The sequence below is a fragment of the Acomys russatus genome, chromosome 13 (genome assembly GCF_903995435.1).
Source record: "Acomys russatus chromosome 13, mAcoRus1.1, whole genome shotgun sequence".
Taxonomy (NCBI): Eukaryota; Metazoa; Chordata; class Mammalia; order Rodentia; family Muridae; genus Acomys; species Acomys russatus.
Genome location: NC_067149.1, coordinates 29,729,926 through 29,751,957, shown reverse-complemented (window position 1 = coordinate 29,751,957; position 22,032 = coordinate 29,729,926). Strand labels below are relative to the sequence as shown.

The 22,032-nt window shown below is 40.9% G+C and overlaps 1 protein-coding gene across 1 annotated transcript; it reads left to right on the top strand.

Moving 5' to 3' along the window:
- The first annotated feature begins 16,132 nt into the window (after window positions 1–16,132).
- Window positions 16,133–17,833, top strand: LOC127197229 (tRNA (guanine(6)-N2)-methyltransferase THUMP3-like). The gene is given in 3 exon segments (XM_051155001.1): window positions 16,133–16,609; window positions 16,611–16,816; window positions 16,999–17,833. Coding segments are annotated over 3 exon segments (1,518 nt in total).
- The last annotated feature ends 4,199 nt before the right edge of the window (window positions 17,834–22,032 follow it).

Below are 22,032 nucleotides of genomic sequence, written 5' to 3'. Positions count from 1 at the left end.
CCTCATCCATTTGGTGTGCTTTGATATTTTGGGGTTATATTTGTTTGTTTGGTTGGTTGGTTGTTTTATTCATGACACTATTTGCTTTTGAATTCCTTTCCCTATGACCTTTTATGCATCATAGTCAGTTTACCCCCAAACTTCACAATCATACTTCAGCTTCACAAGAGTCAGAGAAGAAATTCTAATGGGTATCTCTTATTTTTAAGGACAGGAACTCTTACCCATCAGAACTGTCCCAGCCTCATCACCACCATTTCTATGGGTTTCAAACTGCAATAAGTATGAAGAATTGATAGAAAAGGATATACAATCATTATGCACCACGGTAGCAGTTCTTCAAAATAGCCCCACGTGAATAATAAGTTCTCCCCTTGGCAACTTCTTGTAAGTCCTCTAAGTAAGTACAAACCGTTATTACCAATCCTGGGTGGATTCAACACTATCAAAACCACATGCCACCTCACTATAAGCCAACTCCTATCCTAAAGACTCATTCTAGAAAGACACATAGTGCTTATCAAAGTCCAGTCTAAAATAGAAGAGATGCCAAATTCCAGGACATTTGACTATAGTCATATTGATTTTGAATATGTGCAATAAAAAATGCTGACAGTGTTGACGAAGCACTTGTAAATTGAATGCTAATTGATTATAAACTGAGCTTTTTCTTTTTCTTTTTTGTTTTTGTTTTTGTTTCTGTTTTGTTTTGTTGCTTCACTTTGTTTTGTTTTCAAGACAGGGTTACTCTGTGTAGCCTTGGCTGTCCTGGAGGGAGCTTGCTCTATAGACCAGGCTGGAACTGACAGAGATCCGCCTGCCTCTGCCATTCAAGTGCTGGGATTAAAGGCATGCTCCTCTACCACACTGCTAAACTGAGGTTTTTAAAGAGTGCCACACTTGAAGTAATTTTACACTCAAAATAATCTACCATTTTTTAGCCAATGAGTTTCCCCACTGAAAATACAGCCCTTGTTTGAATTCAGTAGGATCTCAAATTAGAGGACAGAAAAATAAGAAAATATTTCTTTTCCTTCTCATTAGAAGCATCTTTGCTGTGAACAAATATGAAAAGCTTCTCATATTTCAAGAATTAGTCTTTAGTTCTTGACTTCTTTTTAAAGAAAGAGCTGTCAGCACAGCAAAGGCTGTGCTTAGTGTCCACTGACTATTTGAGGAGTGAATTAATTATTATGGTGAGGGATGCCGTGGCAGCTTCCAGATTATCATTCCCTTTGCAGTTATTGCATACTGTTCTCCTGGAGGGAGAAACCTTCCTTTATGACCAGTTACATAAGTAACTTATCTACATAAATGGGAATTGACATCTCCCAGTTTTAGCCAATATGTCATAATCTGATACTGTCTCCATTTTGATGCTCAAAGTTATCCTAGGTTTAGGATAGCACATACTGTTTCCCCTTCAACTGGAAAATTTATACTTTAATTGTTCATAATTCTGTGAGCACTCCTACCAGATGGCCTAACGAGAAATTCTAGACTTGTTTTTTGTTTTTTTTTTCATTTTGTTTCTTTTTTTAAACAATGTGCTTAAAATTCATTCTTCGGCAATTTCACACATTCTCGTAATTTATTTTGATCATATCCACCCACCATTAACTTCCTCCAACTACCACCACTGCCCCCACCCTGTCTCCCTCTCAACTTCTTGTTCTCCTTTTTGGTGTTAATACTAACCTCCTGAGTGCAGCTAGTGTTTCCATATGTGTATGGGTGTGGGGCTGGTATGTGGGCAACATACCACTGGCCTTTTACCCCAAGACAATGACTTTCTCTCCTTCAGCAGCCATCAACTGCCAAAGTAGGAGCCGCTGGGCTCTCTCACTCATTCATGATGAATTTTGACTGGCTTGGACTCAGGCTGATCTTGTACCGGTCACCACAGGTGCTGTGGGTTGACGTGCGCAACCCCAGAACTCTCTATTTCACAAGGCTTCTTCCCATCTATCAGCTTTTACATTTGTTCTGCCCATTCTTCCACAACGTTCCCTGAGCTCTGAATGTGGGAAGGAGGCTAAAGTGGCCTTTTGACCAGATACATATGAACTACTACTCACTGCAAAACACAGAGCTTCTCTCTGACTAAATGTGAAAGCTACATAAATTTATGGGTATAAACATAAGTAAATAAAAGTAGGATTGGCAAGCAAGTGAAGGACTTGTTTGAAAAAACAGCTTTAAATCTCTGAAGAAAGAGATTAAAGATGACATGAGAAGATAGAAGGATCTCCCTTGTTTGTGGATTGTGAGAATTCACATAGTAAAAATGGTCATCTTACCAAAAGCAATTTACAGATTTAATGCAATCCCTATCAAAATACCTACGTAATATTTTGAAGACATTGAAAGATGAATTTTCCACTTCATATGGAAAAACAAAAAACCCAGAATAGCTAAAACAATCCTATACAATAAAAGAGCCTCTGGAGAAATCTCCATACCTGATCTCAAGATGTACTATAGAGCAACAGTAATTAAAACAGCATGTTACTGGCACAGCAATAGGCTGGTTGATCAGTGGAATCGAATTGAAGACCCAGATATGAATCCACACACATATGGTCACTTGATTTTTGACAAAGAATCCAAATCTATTCAATGGAAAAAGGATAGCATCTTCAACAAATGGTGCTGGTCTAACTGGATGTCTACATGTAGAAAAATGCAATTAGACCCATATTCGTCACCATGCACAAAACTCAAGTCCAAGTAAATTAAAGACCTCAACATAAAACCTACATCAGTTAGAAGAAAAATGGGGAAGAGCCTGGAACACATTGGCACAGAAGACAACTTCCTGAACAGCACACCATCAGCCCTTAAGGTCAACAATTAATAAATGAGACTTCATGAGGCTAAGAAGTTTCTGTAAGGCAGGAGACACTGTCAACAGAACAAAGTGACAGCCTACAGACTGGGAAAAGATCTTCACCAACCCTACATCTGACAAAAGTCTAATATCCAATATATATAAAGAACTCAAGAAATTAAATACCACCAAACCCAATAACCCAATTGAGAAATGGGGCTCAGAACTAAACAGAGAATTTTCAACAGAGAAATATCAAATGGCTGAGAAATACTTAAAGAAATGCTCAACATCTTTAGTCATCAGAGAAATGCAAACCAAAATGACTCTGACATCCCGTCTTACACCCATCAGAACAGCTAAGATCAAAAATTCAAGTGACACTACATGTTGGTGAGGATGTGGAGAAGGAGGAACACTCCTTCATTGCTGGTGGAAATGCAAACTTGTACAACCACTTTGGAAATCTATCTGGAGCTTTCTCAGAAAACTGGGAATAGGGCTTCCTCAAGACCCAGCTATTCCACTCCTTGAAATATGCCCAGAAGATGCTCCAGCACACAACAAGAACATTTGCTCAACCGTGTTCGTAGCACCTTATTCATAATAGCCAGAACCTGGAAACAACCTAAATGTCCCTCAGTTGAAGAATGAATAAAGAAACTGTGGTACGTTTACCTATGGAATACTACTCAGCTATTAAAAACAAGAAAATCCTGAAATTTGTGGACAAATGGATGGAATTGGAAATGATCATATTGAGTGAGTTAACCCAGAAGCAGAAAGACTCACATGGTATATACTCACTTATAATTGGGCACTAGCCCAAAAGGCACGTCCCACGAAAGTCTTCACTTACCAAGAGATTGGGATAGATGTGAGGACATCCTACTGAGACTCTAGGTAAGAGAAATATAGGAGATGAGGAAATAGAAGGACACAGAGGGTCCTAGAAACCTACAAGAAGAATATCGTGATGGGTGGATCAGGGCCCATGGGAGGTCTGCTCAAACTATTGCACTAACCAAGGACAACACAAGTAGTAAACATCTAACTCCTACTCTGATCTACCCAGTGGACAGGACATTCTCCAAGGTTATGTGGAGAGTGGGGACTGACTCTGACATGAACTCCGTTGACCCATATTTGACCACTTGCCCTTGGTGGGGAGGCCTGATGGCACTCAAAGGAAGAATAAACAGGCTACCAAGATGAGACTTGATAGCCTATGACCATATAGCAGGGGAGGAGGTCCCCCTCGGTCATAGACCTAGGGGAGGGGAATAGGGTAAAAGTGGGAGGGAGCGATGAATGGGAGGATACAAGTGATGGGATAACAATTGAGTTGTAATCTGAATAAATTAATTTAATAAAAAACTTTTTAAAAACTAAAAAAAGAGAAGTAAGTTTGGCAGTGTGATTATCTAATATTTTAAGAGTAGGTTCCACATAGAGTCTATAATCTCCTCAATTCTGGGCTTTTTACCAGGTTTAAAGAACCAGACATGAAATTCGTGCCCTGGAAACAGACGCTGCGTACAACCAAAAAACATTTGGTTGCCTCGCAAGCCATCATGCCACTGTTGCACGGTAGGCACATCCTGCCAGGCAAGTCAGTGTAGCATGCAGGGTCCATTATTGTTTATGTAAAGTAAAAACCATGAATAGCACCAATCTCAGGTCAATGCCATAGGATATGTTCTAGCATCCGCCTTTTCCGTATTTATGCTTGTTCTACCAGATACTCTAAAATGTGTTGGTTTTACCCACAGTCTATGTACTTACTGCTCAATTCTGAGTCCTATATAAATTAAAAGTTATTAGCATGTAACTCTTTGAGTGAAAGAAAACTAATTATATTGACGCACTTGTTAGTTGTTTTTCATGTTCTGTATCATAGATTATACTTCAGATTAAGTTTATAAAAAGTGCTAACTTCTGACAGTTCTCAATATATTTTATCAAATTCATATACACTGTCATCAGTAGTGGAATAAATGTTTGATAGCAACTTATGGTGTTGACTATAATCACTCAAAACAATATCACTGACTTGGATAATTTAAAAACTTTTTAAATGTAGTATGTCCATCACTTTTACCATAAATACATGTTATTATAAGGGAAAATAATTCTGTAACTGCAATATTGTCTGTGACTTAGCTTATAAGTAATTCACATCTCTGTTCCTTAATACTCCTAGAACTTACTTGGTACTAAACAGAACTAGTGGCAGTTTCTGTTTCTCAGGAAAGTCAGGTCAAGAAGTGAGCTAGGAGGCTGGAGACATGGCTAAGCAGTTATGAGCCGTTCTTGCTCTTTCAGAGGATTCAGTGTGGTTCCCAGCAACCATGTAACCAGGCTCGCAGTTGAGTGTAACTCTAGCTCCAGGAGATGTGACATCCTCTTCCGACCTCTCCAGGCCTACACAAACAAATATAAACATTAATAAGATTAAAACAAACCATTAAAGAAAATAAGTAAGCTGGGAGAGTGTAGAACATGTTATAATGCTTATTGGCATAGGTGAGCAGGCATCATGGGAAACACCCTTGTCCATTCCCCCACAACTAAACTCTAACCTGGGAATTTGGACTTTGGTCAAGTTTTGTTTAAGTCTGAGTGAATCTATACATTAGGTGTGAGGCTCAGCTAGGAATGCTAAGATTTGTCACCCACTTTAAGGCCAACAACAGTGAGGTAGGAGGTGAGGACAGGAGGCTTCTGGAAGCTTGGGGACTAGCTAGCCGGGCATATGTAGAAATGAGAGACCCTGTCTGAAACAAAGAATCAAAGACACCCGAGGGATGTTCCTAAAGATTGTCCTCTAATCCCACACACAAGCACACACACATGCATCTGCAAACTTGCACGCCTATGTATACACACCAGCACAAATATTTAAGAGGAAGGTCTGAAAAACTAAATATCTGTCAGGAATGTGAAATAATTCAGATTATCATCTAGGTAAGACTCCTTGGTCTAGATGGCCCTAGGGCTCAGCCTTCACATGTCCCCGTACTATAAATACACACAAACAATAACAACGTAAAAAAAAAAAAATCCTTGAGGCCTTTTTCGATCAGTTGCTTCCACTAACCTATGCATGATGATTATTGTAGGGGTATAAGTAAAGTATTATACTGGGGAGTCTTAGTAACAGGAACTCTATCTCAAAGACCCAGCTATTGAATGCTGTTGGGAAACAGATCAAAGTCCACTGTGAGTGCATGTGTGCGTGCATGCGTGCGTGCCTGTGTGTGTGTGTGTGTGTGTGTGTGTGTGTGTGTTTGTGTGTGTGTTGGGTGTGTGGTTTATGCATGTATGGCTAGAGGTTTATTTGTACAAGAATTCCAGTTGGTCAGTGGCTAAAGCTGGAGAAGTGGGAGGAACAAAACCAAAAGTCTATAAGATGTGAAGAAATACTCTGATAGCTATTTGTTTAAGGCAAACTAGTTCTCTCTCTCTCTCTCTCTCTCTCTCTCTCTCTCTCTCTCTCTCTCTCTCTCTCACACACACACACACACACACACACACACATACACACACACACACACACACACAATCAGTCCTGCTTGAGATGTGCCAGGTCTCATTGCTTCACTGGTGTATGGACATATGTAAATAACCTACCTTATAACTACCAAACTGATGGACATAAATAAGTACAAACACATGCACATATTTTATATGCAGAAATGCAAGTCCATGATTTTAAAAGGTAGTCAACCAAAACATGAATTTGTATAGGCTCATTCATTCGGCTCTATGTCCCTCTTTTACCACTTTTTTTAGAAAACGGAATTGTTGGAATTAATGAAATTCTCAGTCTATTGCTACTTATATAATATATACGTTATTATTAACCCTATTCTTCAGCTTTTTGAGACAAAGGAGAAAATGCTTTCTGGTATGTAAGTTCAAAGAAGTAGACATTTTAGCAGACGTGAGCAGTTGTCTTGGGAATGCACATTTCTGAAAATTGATAGCCTGCCTTTGTCTGGCAAAACAAAGCAACTTTCTTTCCCAGTTCATTCTCTGTCTGTGTAACACAGACAAACCTTTCCTTGTAGCTTGTTCCTTCTGTCTTTCTTCTTTCTTCCTTCCTTTTCCCCAGTACTAATTTTGTTAGTGGGACTGGATATAAAATTTTAAACTAAGCACACCTCTCCAGCCCATTACAAGGAAACACCCCTGGGGTCTCAGTAACTCCTCAGAGATGCAGAGAAAAAGATGCTGATTTCAAGTTCAAGCTAACACGAATAGCAAAAGCAAATAAGGGTTGGAAGGAGACAGATGTTCAGATCATGTGTTTAAATTGATGATAAGTAAACAGGTTATTATAAACAAAGCCAGACAGCTGGATGTAGTTAGAGTGTACTTATGAAAGAAAAAGGAAGATAAGTAACATTAAACTCCTTTTGAAAAAAATGATGATATAGAAAATGCTAAGAGCATTTTGTCCTATTTTTGGATTTAGGGAGAGAGTCTCAGGATTTTGTGTTTTTCTCATTCCCATAAATCGTGCTTACAGTTACATTGTACTCACCTAGACTTACTTAGCATATGCTAAAAATAATAAGGACTCCTCATCTCCTGGGACAAGTCACATGTTCCTGCAGTTGCTGAGTTTTAGGCTCCAGGGCTGTGAGCAGTGCCACTCCACAGAAAAACAAGCAGCTGAGATAACACTACAAATCCAAATGTCACTTGAACATACTCCTTCAATGAGGAGACCAAGGAGCCATGATGGCCCCTCCCTTTTTCCCCTCCCTAAAAATTTGAAAAGCAATTGCATTTTCCATCACACTTTTGGGGATTTGAACAGCACTCCGACGTCTGTGAGATGTGTATTTTTAATCACATCTGACTTTCCCTTCCAAGTCTTGTGTATGAAGACCTTGAAACTGCCATGTAGCTCAGGAAGAGGTAAAGGCCACTCAAGTGAGGGCTCCAGAAGCGTTTGTTCTCAATTTCCTAACTAAATCTGAGCACATCTGTAGGGCTTTTTTGGCTCCTGGTAAACTAGAAATCTGTTTAGATCTGGCAATGTTTTGTCTGGCCAAAACTACATGGGTGCACGCTTTAAACTATCCTTCTTACCACAATAAATTGCATACTTTTTATTTAAGCAGCATTTATTTAGTAGGAAATGTTACATGGTCATTGACATGAGGCCAGTCAGGAAACAACACATTGTTTACTCCCAATAAATGTGATGTCTATATGGTCGGTAGCAGTCAAAGCTATCAGTAACTCCCTGAAAGGAAACAAAGCACAGCATGATCTCTGTGGTTATAACCTGAGTACAAAGTAAAAGGACAATCAGACTTTTAAATGGCAGAGAGAAGATTTCAGGTACCCTGAGCAAGAGGCAATAGTAAGTTGACCAGATGTACAGACTCAGTACAGACACCAGTATACATTTGTGGGTTTTTTTGTTTGTTTGGTATGGTTTGGTTTTTGAGACAGGATTTCCCTATGTAGCCTTGACTGTCCTGGACTTGCTTTGTAGGCCAGGCTGGCCTCGAACTAACAGAGATCCACCTGCCTCTGCCTCCCTGAGTGCTGGGATCGCAGGTGTGTGCCACTGCACCCAGCTTGTAGTCTTGATTGCGTCGTCACCTATCATTCTTGAACAGCAATGAAATTTAATGAAAAACAATATAGTCCTCCCAAGTATAGAAAAATGAATTTAAGGAAAAAGAAGGGAATGGAAAAGACCTTCTAGAAGGAAGTGAATAAAGAATACAAGCAAAAATCACAAATAAGACATAAAAAATGAAAAGGGACAAGAAGAGAAGAGGGGTAGAGAGGAGAAGGTAGATCAGGAAGGAGTTGGGTTCTATATGACCAAAATATATTTTATTAAATTCTCAAAGCATTAATAAAAATATTACATTAAATTTAACACACATATATGAATATAATTTTCTAAGACTCACTGTTGAAGATAATTATGTTTAACCATAGTGTATATTTATGTGTATTTATATTTATATATATACATATATATACATATTATTTCTATTTATACAATTTATTTAACACTCACCATTGATAATTGCTACCCACATGTAGGGATAATTTTTTAATTTATTTTTTAATTACAGTAATATGCTTTTTCATATACTATATACTATAATTATTCTAATAATATTCTAGTATATAGGAGAAACAAACCAAAACCACTTGATTGACAGATATGAGGAAGTGCTCTGCTAGTGCTGTTGGTCACTTGATAGGCTTTTTCCTTGAGGATGTAGTAAAAAGTGTATCTTATTGTCCATTTTGATTTGTATACTTTACTTTATACTTATAAATATCTACCATATCAAAAAACATATTTCATATATATTTTCTAATTATTTTATAGAATAACGTTACTTAGCAAATTGTGACTGTTAAATGGGTTCCTAGGTTCAATAATCAAGATACTCAGAGTATCATTTTCTTCAGTTATAATCAACATACAATAGAATATTCTGGTAGAAAAAAAATCTACATTCAGTTGCCAAGTTACTTTCTATAATGTGTGCATCCATTGTGTGCAGGTCAGAGGACTTCTTGAAGGAATCCATTATCTCTTTCCACCATGTCGGATCCAGGAATCAAACTCAAGTCACTGGGCTTGGCAGCCAGCTTCTCTACCTGCTGAGCCATCTTATAGGCCACACAGGTACAATTTTGAATTGTATTGCTTTTACAACTTTTAAACTTGTGATGAAGAACTTGACTCACTTACGTCATCAGCCTGTTGCCATTTGGGTCCTACATGACCAGAAGTAACATGTGGTATACTTTGACTTTTCTCCTTTATTATTGCAACAGTTTTCCTTTCCCCACAATATGGTTATGGTCTCATTCTCTATTTTTCCCATGCCTAATTCTGTCTAAAATAGCCTCCAGATTATGAGGAAAGTTTTGAAACATCGTTCATGTTATATCATTTCTTTGTTTCAGACCCTTCTATGCATTTCAGTGAAACTCAGATAAAATCCATCTCCCCCACCTTGACACTCCATGCTGTAAGCTGTATTGTCTTGCTGTCACCTCCTTCTGGTCTCAGTAGTGGTCTGACTGGAATAAACTTTTAGCTACGCCATAGTTCACTCTTCTTGAATACCGCTTTGCTCAGATTGAAATTTTACTGATCTGTTTGTGCCGAGTTTATTTTTCCTCCGTGGCTTACATGTGTTATTGGAGCACTAATGAAAGCCTTTCTGGCTTGGCAGGGGCCTTCCTAAGTAAGGCTGACTGGCAATCATAAGAGCTAGTAACTGTTAGCAAGGTTGATGAGTGGATGATGTCAGCTCCTCGACACAGGGGACCTCCCTCAAACAAACCTGTACCTTTAGTTCGGTTAGCCTCACAAAGTTAGTGTGCGTTGTTGATGTCAACTGACAAAACACAGGAAGGGTAATATATGAATGCACATTAATGTTATCTGTACAATGCCCAGGAGCTGGCATCATCTATCCATATAAGGACTGTCTGCCAAAGGTAGGCTCAATGCCATAATGGAAAAAAAGAAAAAAAAGTGGTTAGGACCCTGTTGGCTTGGCTTTCTGAATAAGCCACTGTAAGCAGAAGTCACCCCAGGGTGGGGATGAGTGACATAACACAGCCGGCACAAGGATGACCACCAGAATTAGCTGGGTCAAGACATCAGGCAGCACAAGCAGCCATGGCAGGCCCAGCAGATGCGGAGGCCTGATCGAGTGTCACCTTTCCTCATCTCCATCTGTTTGCTCTGCTGACCCCAAAGCTGGCCCCAGCTTTCTTTCAGGGCTCTCAGGCAGCTGGGAGCTGAGGAAAATGAGTGTCATGCGAGGGTGTTTGGCAACTGTGTGTCTGATGTGTGCCCATAAGTCATAGCAGTGAGGCAGTGAGGTGTCAGCTTACAATTTCTGCATGCTTCCTCTCCACACAGCCCACCATTGCCAAACAGAGGGAGAGGAGGTGGTGGGTGGCTGAAGTCTCCACACCAGCAATTTAGGGAATGAAGTCTGTCTGCTGGGAGCTATCCCACCACCCCTTACTCACCATATGGAAGAAGGAGGTGGGGAAGGGGGCGGGGAAGGAAGTGGGGAAGGGGGCGGGGAAGAACCCCTAGACTACAAGTGCTAGCTTCAAACTGATGCAGGGATGTCTGACTCCTTGAGTCTGGATAGTAACTTGGCAAGTACTTAGCTATGTGACCTTGGGGGAAGTTGCTCAATTCCTCTGAACCCCAGTGTTTTCTTTTGGAAAGTTATGCTGGAGACATGAAAAGATTTAATGTCATAATCTTACCGAAGGCCTGAGCTCAGAGCCCAGAGCATAACAACTTATCAGTATGTCAACTGTTGCTATTATGCAAATGTATAGCCTCAGAGGTGCCCATAGACAAGTCAGAGTTTTGCCCAGAGGATTTAATATTCTTTAAGGAAAGAGACGACTGTAGGTTTTATTTGATCTAGAGCTTTTGCCAAACTCTTGCAAAAAAACTGCCTAAATGGTGGGTCCTGCGTGCCTGCCTGCAAGTACTCATTCACCCAGTGTTTCACTGAAGTCTATTGAGAAAAACAAGTTCCAGTGATAAATTATTTCATGGCCTTATGAAAGAAACAAGCAATAAGAAATCAAGAAGACGAGGAGTCTTTGACAAGAATACACATTAGAGGAATCATCTCCAAGACCCACAACTCATTTAAATGCAGAGAACAACTGACCATGGGACACCTAGCCCCAGATGATACGTCCACACCACAAGCCGTGCACCTAAGTCTCAGGGAAGAGAGTGAAGAGGCGGTGGAAAGAGGAGTGTGTGTGTGTGTGTGTGTGTGTGTGTGTGTGTGTGTGTGTGTGTGTGAATGCATGCCTATGAACATTTTCAGAGGCTGAATGTCAATGTCAGGTGTCTTCATCAATCAGTTTTTGCTTTATATTTTGAGACAAGTTCTCTCACTGAACCTAGAGCTAGCCAGTTCGACCAGACTTCCTGACCAGCAAGACCAGCAACCCCATCCCCCTGCCACCCTCCGGTCCTCCACTCTGTTCCCCCAGCTCTGAGATTACAAGCATCCACCACCATCGCATCTTACTTTTATAGGAGTGCTGGGGATCAGACCTAGGTCCTCACGGCTCTGTACCGAGTGCTTTACCTACTGAGCTATCTCCTAGCCTCCATTTCTGGGTAGCTTAAATGTTCACTTTGGTCTATTGCTAATGGATGCCTCAAGTTGCAAAGAGCGGTATGATTGATGACGTCTGTCACAATCATGGGAACACGGCCATCTCTGTCACTAAGGTGAAGCTACCTGTAGCCTTCACTGGATTCCCTCTCTCCCTAGCTTTCTATAATACTGTTGTGTGTTACTTACTCCTTTCTAAGGAGCTATTCCAATCCCAGACAGAAAAAGGCAGCACAGCCAACTGCCACCGAAGATGTCTTTCCTTTCAACCTCCCTCTGATTCACTGTCTTGAATCTAGGTCACCCCTCTCCACCCACCAGCAACCTCAGCTGAAGTGACTGTTCTCCGCAGCACTTTAGCAGTTCATATCCTTGGGACCTGCTCTCTTTCTAGTTCAAAATGCCTTTGGTGTTGGTGGGATGGCAGGCCAACCCCTCTCCCCTCCAGCAATTTCTTCTTCTAATGTGTTTTCTCCCCTGTGTCAAAGTCTATTGAAAATACAAAGACCTCAGCCCACTGGGGGTTAGCCACATATCTAAATACATCCATCCCCTCCACCAACCCTGGTTCTTATCAGGATAACTCCTCTACCACGGCACAAGAAGCATATTTCACCATAGAGCTGGCATGATCAATAGCACTGTGTCCTTTCACAGACCACAGCAGGCATTTTTTTTTCCACACTGTAAACCCTTCAGGATGTCTGCTTTGCAGCTGATGTGTTGGCAGTGCTTCAGGCTCCGTTCCTAACTGCGGCTCGATCAAGTCCAGTTCAAGGAAAACGTATTGAGTAAAAACAAAATCTGTGCACAGCATGCTGCTGGCCGCAGGTTCTGCAGCAAAGGAAATTCCATTGCAGGGGAATGTCAGCCAGCCCCAGAAGAGCCAACTTTCTAGCCCTCTGTGAGCAGTCAGAAAGCTGAGCTGACACATGGATCTGAGCAGGCTCACTGCAGTAGGCAGTGTTTACTTCCCCAGCTCTTGGCTTAGTCAAGGAAAAAAAAAAAAAAAAAAAAACCCAAAAACAAAAACCAAAAAAACCAAAACAAAACCCAGAACCAATCAGTCTAAAGGAGAATTGTGAAAAGTGAAGGGGAAGAAGAGGGAGAAAGCATCTTCTTGCTTAAAAAGTTGGTTCCCAGGAACTCAGCAAACTGCTCAGAATATTATCCCTGAGAGTAGAACCTCGGACCTCGGAGTCATAGTGTGGTGTGTGTGTGTGTGTGTGTGTGTGTGTGTGTGTGTGTGTGTGTGTGTGTGTGTGTGTGTGTTTGTGTGTTTGTGCATGCATCTGTGAATATCTGTGTGTATGTCTGTGTGTCTGTATGCATCTGTGTGTATGCATCTGTCTGTCTGTCTGTCTGTCTGTCTCTATATGTATGCCTTTCTCTGTGTCTGTCTGTCTCTGTATGTATCTCTCTGTGTCTGTCTGTGAGTCTCTGTATGTATGTCTGCCTGTCTGTCTGTAAGTCTCTGTTTGTGTGTGTGTCTCTCTGTATAGTCTGTGTGTCTCTCTATGTGTGTTTCTGTGTGCCTCTGAGTGTGTGTCTGTGAGTCTCTGTGCATCTGTGTGTGTCTATGTGTGTCTGTGTATGTATCTGTCTGTGTGTGTCACTATGCCTGTCTGTATGTCTCTCTGTATGTGACTATGTGTTTGTCTCTGTATGTATGTCTCTGTGTCTGTCTGTGAATCTCTGTATGTATGTCTGTGTGTCTCTGTGCATATCTGTCTGTATGTGTGTGTGTGTCCTGTGAGTCTCTGTGTGTGTATGTCTGTGGGTCTCTGTGTATGTGTGTGTGTCTGTGTGCCTTTATGTGTGTGTGTGTGTGTGTGTGTATACAAGGAAACACAAGGCATGTCCCTCAAGTACTATCTGTCTTGTTATTTTTTTTATTGACAGGGTCTCTCACTGGCCTTGAGGGTGCCAAGTAGGCTAGCCTAACTGGCTAGTGATCCATGGGGTACACTTTATCTCTGCCTGCCCAGTTCTGGAATTACAAATATGTACCATCAGGCTTTACTTTTATACCACAGGTTCTCAGGTTCTGTAAAATAAGCACTTGTCTACGTTAAGCAGCTTTCTAGTTCACTAGAAATTGGACTTTCATATACAATGTGCATAGTCATGTGGGTCCTTATGTATGCGGAAGGATGGAATTCTGCAGAGAATAGGGTCTTCCTCATAGACCACTTAGCAAATGTGCTATTCCACACTGAATACAGGAAAGGTTCAAGCACTGATTTCCCAGAGGCAAGTAATGTTCTCAGCTCTCACCCAAGCCATGACAGCTCTTTGATGGAGTTTCTGTGGCCCACATGCAGGCTATTTTCTCCATCTAGTTTAATGTTCTAAGATAGGCAAAGCTGGTAGCAACATCCACTGATGCAAGACTGTGGGCAAAAGCAACATCTGCTGATAGGAGACAGTGGACAAAATGGGTTTCCATGATATTGGAAGCAGCCCTTGTTTGTGCTTGAAAGGATGCTGGGCTGTGTCTGGCCACTGGAGTGTTGCTTGCCTTGGTTTTCCTTGTGAGTGCTTCTTGTGGTAAGTAAGGAACTCTACAAAAATGTCAGAGAGAATAAAGAAAGGAAGAGGAGGAGGAGAGGACGATAGAAGAGGAGAAGAAAAAACACAGGATTATAAATCAAGATCGTGAAAGATATTTGAAATTTTGATCATCACCAATGACTATTCAGTGTCTTCTCTTCCTCCTTCCTTATAGAGCCCCAGAACTCTTGGGTGTCTATTATTGCCCCAGGGGGTCCATTTATCTTAAGGAAACTGAAGTTGCTCCAGCACTGAGCACCAAATCCACAAAGTCCAACCCATTGGTTGCTGTTCTAGTGACTTCAATGTGTAATATCTCCCAATGTCATGCAGAGATGAAGTAAGCTACACATGGCATAAAATCATCCATGGTTATATAAAGGCTAACTTATAGTTACATCTAATAAGACTAATTGAGTTTAGCTTAAAAAAAATGCCCAGGCACAGCTCCCCTCAAGTACCTAATATATTTTTGGATTTCCGTTTGTGAAAACAATGTCCATTTTGAGCTGCTGCAGAGCTATGAGTAGGTTCTGGATCTAAACACTGTTCACAATGGGGCTAGATATGGACCAACTATCCAGGACTCTACCTGCTAGATGCCAGGGATAACTGTCCCCAGACACTAAACATTGACTTGGGAGAGATTCAAATGGCCACTGAGGAACTAAACTTTCCCTGGCTGAGAGCATAGACATAGTCTGACATATGACATAGGTGTGCTTTAGTCATAGCTCAGATAGTACAAATGGTATGCTTGGATTGTTTCTTTTCTGAAATAGCAAACAATTCCTAGTAATGTTGCAAACAAGAATGCAGTCTCTCTCTCTCTCTCTCTCTCTCTCTCTCTCTCTTTCTGCATCCTTGCAAAGGGCAGTGCGTAGCAGTACTTGCAAACAATGCTTTGTGTGTTTATGGAAATCATGGCCACAGAATATAAACAGCTATATTTTCATCCGCAACACAGGGAAGAATGGCAATTGTACAACTGACTAGTCTGGAACACAGCCCATAAATCCCTCCAAAGTTTAAAGTTACCATCTGACCTGGCAGTTGTACTCCTGGATATGTGTGTTCAAGAGAGAGGTGAATGTGTGCTCATGTGAAATGTGCACATCAGTATCTAAAACAGCAATCAGGATAGCTAAGGAATGAATGCAGTCCAGATGTTCATTGACTGATGAGTGAATTAAAAATGTGATCTATCTAGGGGCCAGGAAGATGGCTCACAAGGTAGAATGCTTGCATTGCATCTATGAAGACTTGGATTTGAATCCCTAGCACCTACATTAAAAGTCAAGTGAAGTGATAGACACTTGTAGGCTCAAAGCTGAGGGGTAGATTCAGAAAGATCCAAGGGGAACCAGGTGTCTGCTAGCCAGTCTTTCTAGTCCAATCTGTGAGCTTGAGGTTCAGAGAATGACCCTGATTCCAACAGCTATTGAAGAAGACATATGATATGAACCACTGGATTCTGCATATTCATACCCATGCATGTATGTACACACAAAAATGTATGGAGATGCAGAGGCTGGAAGGGTCTGTCCTTAGGCCTTTTAGAAACATCCCTATCATGTCTGACACTCAAGAAGCTACCAGCCAGCTCCTGGATATGACCCTGCATGAGAACAAGAGGTCTGTGCCCGCAATAGAAAGTGGCATCAGGAGTGACCCTGAGCCCCTCCAAGTCACGATTGGAGCCACTGTACCTACCAGCTTTGAGCAAACATCTGCAAATGAAGTAAGAGAGAAATTGAAGTCACCATGCAGAGTCAGTAAAGACCTGGGCAAGATATATTTTGATATTGCAGTGGAAAGTCTAGCTCATGTTCATTGTCTGAGATCAGTTGATAACTTGTTTGTGGTCGTTCATGAGTTTAAAGATTACCAGTTCAAAAATACAAAGGAAGAAGTTCTAAGGGACTGTGAAGAACTGGCTGGAAAGCTCCCATGGTCAGATCCTTTTAAAGTCTGTCAAGTTAACATCATTTTCAAGAAGAAGAAAGCAAAGCACAGAAAGGCAAATCAGAGTGCAGGTAAAGAGAAGACTGACTGACTGTGGACAAGGAGACAAAGAAGATGAGAAAGATGGTAAGAAGAAGCTTGCCAGCAGCACCGCAGATTCACATATCTTGGACTATTATGAAAATCCAGCCATCAAAGAAGAGATATCAACTTTAGTAGGTGATGTTTTAGCATCTTGCAAAGATGCAGCTCCTGAAAGCTTAAGAGAAGAAACTGAACCACAAGTACAGATGTTTAGAGTCACTTGATACCCTATGAGCATATACAGGGGGGAGGAAATCCCCCTCAGGAACAGTCATAGGGGAGGGGAATAAGGGGAAAATGGGAGGGAGGGAGGAATGGGAGGATACAAGGGATGGGATAACCATTGAGATGTAACAAGAATAAATTAATTAAAAAAAAAAAGAAAGAAAGAAATAGAGTCACCTGCAACAGAGCAGGAGAGAAACACTGCTTTGCATCAAATGAGGCTGCAAGAGATTTTGAGGATGCCGTTCAGGAGCATTTTAAGTGGAATACTGATAAGACCAACATTGATGTAGAGGTTCTCCTTCACATCCATGACAATGAAGTCATTGTTGGCATTGCACTGATGGAGGACAGTCTCCATCACAGAAATAGAACACATTTTGGATCCGCAACTCTTAGATCAGCTCTTGCCTATGGGATGCTCAGGCTCTGTGACCCTAAACCTACTGATGTAATAGTGGACCCAATGTGTGGAACAGCGGTGATACCAATAGAGGAAGATACTGAGGAGTCTCACTGTTACCATATTGCTGGTGACAACAACCCACTAGCAGTGAACAGAGCAGCAAATAAAATCTCTTCTCTGTTGACTAATAGTCAAATTAAAGATGGAAAAATACCCTGGATTTTGCCCATTGATGCTGTTGAATGGGACATCTGCAACCTCCCACTGAGAACTGCTTCCGTGGATGTGATAGTAACAGATATGCCATTTGGGAAAGGGATAGGCTCCAAGAAGAGAAACCAGAATCTACATCCAGCTTGCCTTTGGGAAATGAGCCATGTCTGTAGACCAGGGACAGGCAGAGCGGTACTGCTTACTCAGGACAAGAAATGCTTTGCCAAGGAACTATCTGGATTGGAACATGTGTGGCGAAAGGTCCACATGGTCTGGGTGAGCATCAGGGGCCTTCATTCTGCAGTCTGTCTTCTGAAATGCACACCTCAAGCCTTTGTTCACCCTTCAAAACAAGATGGACAAAGAGGCCATCCTTGGTAAAGCAAGAATGAAAACACCCTAATAGTATTTGTAGTTCCTAACACTGGCAATGTCAACATACAGAACTTGCTTTGAGAAAAAAATATCAGAAAAGTAACCAAGAATTGCACTGTATAACTACTCTAGAATGCTTTATTGTAAGTAAGGTGACTGTAATGGTATTTCTGAGAAGCCTACATTGCTTGGTTTCTAGGTTTTAGAACACATTGGGCCATGTTCTGCCTATGCAGCCTACTGTTCTCTAGTCTAAGTTTTTTACATTACGCTCAGATACTGAAGCATCCCTCAATACCTACAGTTTGCCCTCTGCCTTAAGATAAATACACACAACCAAAACAGGAAAAAAAAAACTTGTGCCCTTACATATGAATACATGTGCATGCGTAACACACACACACAGTGGCACACAAACACAAACACAAATATACACACATACGCATGTTAAAATTGTAAGGCAAAGAATTATTGAAGAAGACACTGATGCCAACCTTGAGCCTACACACACATATTCACACACATGCACTTTTCACACATATGCACAACCCCCCACAAACATGTACATCCACCATACATCTTCAACGCCACACACACCCCAATAAATTTTTGAAGTATTATTTATATATACAACAAAGTAGCATTTGTAATGAAAAGCAATGGTACTGCTGAATGCTACAACAGAGGAAATGTTTGCAAATATCATGCTAAGTAAAGGAAGCAAGTTATCAAAGATCATACAGCATTCCATTCCATTTACATCAGATATCCAGAATAAAAATATCTAGCAACAGAAAGCAGAGGGGTGAGGTGGTCCCTGGCGTAAGAGGTAAACAGTTAAGTAATTCAATGCTTGGGAGGGACATTAGAGTAATATCTAAGAAAATGTTCTAAAGTTGTGGTCATGCTAATTACACAACCTGAGGATGTATTGGATTGTGTCCTTTAAATGCATTTGGTCTATCAGTTATATCTTGGTAACATTGTTTCTAAAAAAGAAGTTCTTCAGATCAAAGGGCAGTTCTTTACTGTGTGAAACGGCATTGCTCCCCAAATCATTGGAACAACTTTAAATTTATTGAGTGCTAATTTCATGGAAAACCAGAAACCACTGGTATAAATTATTTAAATAAGTCAATTATGCCTTGCCAGTGATTGGTTCAGCAATACACCTGCCAGCCAATCCACAAGTTCTTTTAGACCGTGGTAGTTACGTGACTCACGTTAGCTCTTTAAGGGTTGTCTTATTTTGGGTTTTATTTTTGTGAAGAGACACCATGCCCACAGCAACTCTTATAAAGGAAAAATTTAATTGGGGCTGGCTTACAGTTCAGAAATTTAGTCCATTATCATCATGGTGGAAAGCATGGCAGCACTCAGGCAGACACGGTGCTAGAGAGGTAGCTGACATGAATAACCAAGTGCCTAGCATTTCTATGGCATTTACAAAGATCCTGGCACTATGATGGGGATTGTTCTAAGTAGTTAATATTTGAAAATTAAAAAAAAAAATTTTTAATGTAAAGTTTTTTTTTATTTTAAAGTTTAATTTTAATTAATTTATTTCATTACAGTAGCAACCCTCTATAGTGGCTATGATAATTAATTTACAAATGAGAAAACTAAATTTTAAACAATATATAATCTTTCCAAATTTGAACAGCAAAGTTTGAAATGTAGATTTATGTCCAAGGAGCTAACTGAAGCAGAAATCCAGGAGGTTTTTTTTGAAGATCTAGGAAATCCTTGGATCTATATCATTAAGAAAAGCAAAGAAGATGGGCTCAAACTGTGAGTATGCAGACCCAGGAGCAAAGCCTTTTAAAAGATATCAATTGCTCAAGGAAAGAAAGCTATAAAGAAAACTCCAGGTATTCATATTTGTAATCCATGTGTGTACATGTCGAGATGAGCAATAAATAACCATAGGAGGCTCAGGGAGGCTCAGGGAGGCTGTCTACAACCTTTGAGACAAGGTCACTGGCCTGGAAGTCAAAGGCCATTTTGACAAGCTATGTCCCCAAAGACTCTCATAACTCTGCATCACTACAAAAGGGCATCTCTATGCCTGGATTTTTTTTTTTTTTTAAACTGGGCTTTGAGAATTGAACTCAGATTCTTCTGCTTGAAAGGTAGGCAGTTTACTCACTTTGCTATCCTTTACTAGATTTTCACAATTCACTTACAAATGCTATATAAAAAAAATAGTAATAATAATAACTGTTGTCCAGGCATGGTGGCAGATGTTTGTAATCCCAGCACTCAGGGAGGTAAAGCCAGGCAGATCTCTGTGAGTTCAAGGCCAGCCTGGCCTACAAAGCAAGTCCAGGACAACCAAGGCTACACAGAGAAACCCTGTTTTAAAAAAAACCAATAGTAATAATAATTATTATAAATAATAACAGTTAAACTATAAAAATGCAATAAAATATATAGTAGAGGGCCATAAAACAAAAACGTTAACAACTGACTCAATGGAAAAGTTTGACATTAAAATATTAGCCAAATTACTAATATTTCTTTGAAATATCTTTTTCTTATGTATGTAGATCCTAAATACCACAGACATCCCTTCTTCCAGCTTTCTTTCTCAGGCAGATATGACTGGGCCCTGGTCGTCATTCTGTCCCCAAGTGTAAGACACACCAAGAACTGGGAAGCCCTGGAAAATCCCTTGTCTCTTCATGGGAAGGCGAGGCTAAACAGTCCTGCTAAGAAATTAACTCTGGGTGTCTGCTGAGACTATATTTCCTGTCTCATGCTCATATTTGCATGATTCCCAAAATCAGAGTGAAGTTGTAAAGTCAGAAGACGAGGCAGGCAGACAGCCAGTGGCTCTGCCAGCTTTGGTTATCTTCAAACAACCCAGGTATCTTTGTTCCCAGAGGATCCTGCCAAGAACTTTGGCAAAGATCTGAACTTCTTAGCAGGTCAAACAGTCCAAGGTATTTAAGGCTCCTTCTTAGGGTAAAACGCCTTTCCTCCAAGACAGGACCACAAGTGACAAGATGACTCCTCCTCCCCATCCTTTTTCCTTTTTATCCTTCTTCCCTCTCTTCCTCTTCTCTCTCCAACTTCCCTCCCTTCTCTCCCTCTCCCCCACCTCCTCTTCCTCCTCTCCTCCTTCTCTTCCTCCACTCTCTTCTTTCTCCCCCTCCCACCGCTCTTCCTCCTTCTTTTCCCCCACCTCTGTCCTCTCTATGCCTAGCTGCTTTGCCCCCGTAGCCACTCTTAAGAGCAAGAACTGTCAGGCAGTGATTCAAAGGGGACTATTTTTGCTCTAACTGTGAGAATGTTTACAACATACCTAAAGCTCGGCTTGTGGTTTCATGTTGTGTGTATTTCCAGAAAAAAAACTGACTGCTTTCCAAATTCAGTGGATGGCTGTGAAAGCCACAGAGGGCCTTAAGGGACTGTTCAGACCCTCCCAGCTCCCAGGGTGGTCAGCACACCCCACCTGAGCAAGGACAGGCCTGCTGATCAGCTTCCTTTCCTGGAGCTGCTGATCTCAGAACTGGTAGCTTGTTGCTATGAAAGAAGAAATTCAAAACTTGCCATGTAGGGCAGGGGATTCTGTGACCACACTATCTTCTTCCCACCCATCCGGGCTGCCCCCAACTGTTTTGGATAAATGTACTTTTCTATTAGAATACAGCTAATCTTGAATATATTTTACCATGAAATATGAACACAGCAATTACAAAATTTTCCATTCAGTCTCCCCTATCATGTTCTTAACATATTGGAGTCTCTTTGAATAGCATTTAACTGTTTTCATATGGGCTTCTGCCTATCCTGGAAGATTTGAAATAGCCAATGGTTTCACTGCAATAAATCCTGGGTGAACTCACTCCTCCCCTCCGCTGTTCTCTCTCTCTCTCTTTCCCTACTTTTCTTTTTCTTCCCCCCTTTTTTTCTCTTTCCTACCCACCTTTTCTCCGCATTCTCACTCTCTCTGCCTTCTTTCATGTTTTTAAAACATTTTCTTGCAGTGACTCCAAGTTCTAAAATAAGATTAAGGTCTACCCAATTTTCTAAGAGTTTCCTGTTGATTTCTCTGCTGATAGCAATTCCGTAGTATTATGGACAATTAAACGCTCACACAGTCCTATTCAGTAGATAGGTATGAGGTGCGACAGTCCAGGAGGTCTTCTCTTATCTGAAGCTGAAATCAAAGGCCTGGGCAGACCAACCAGTGTTTGACA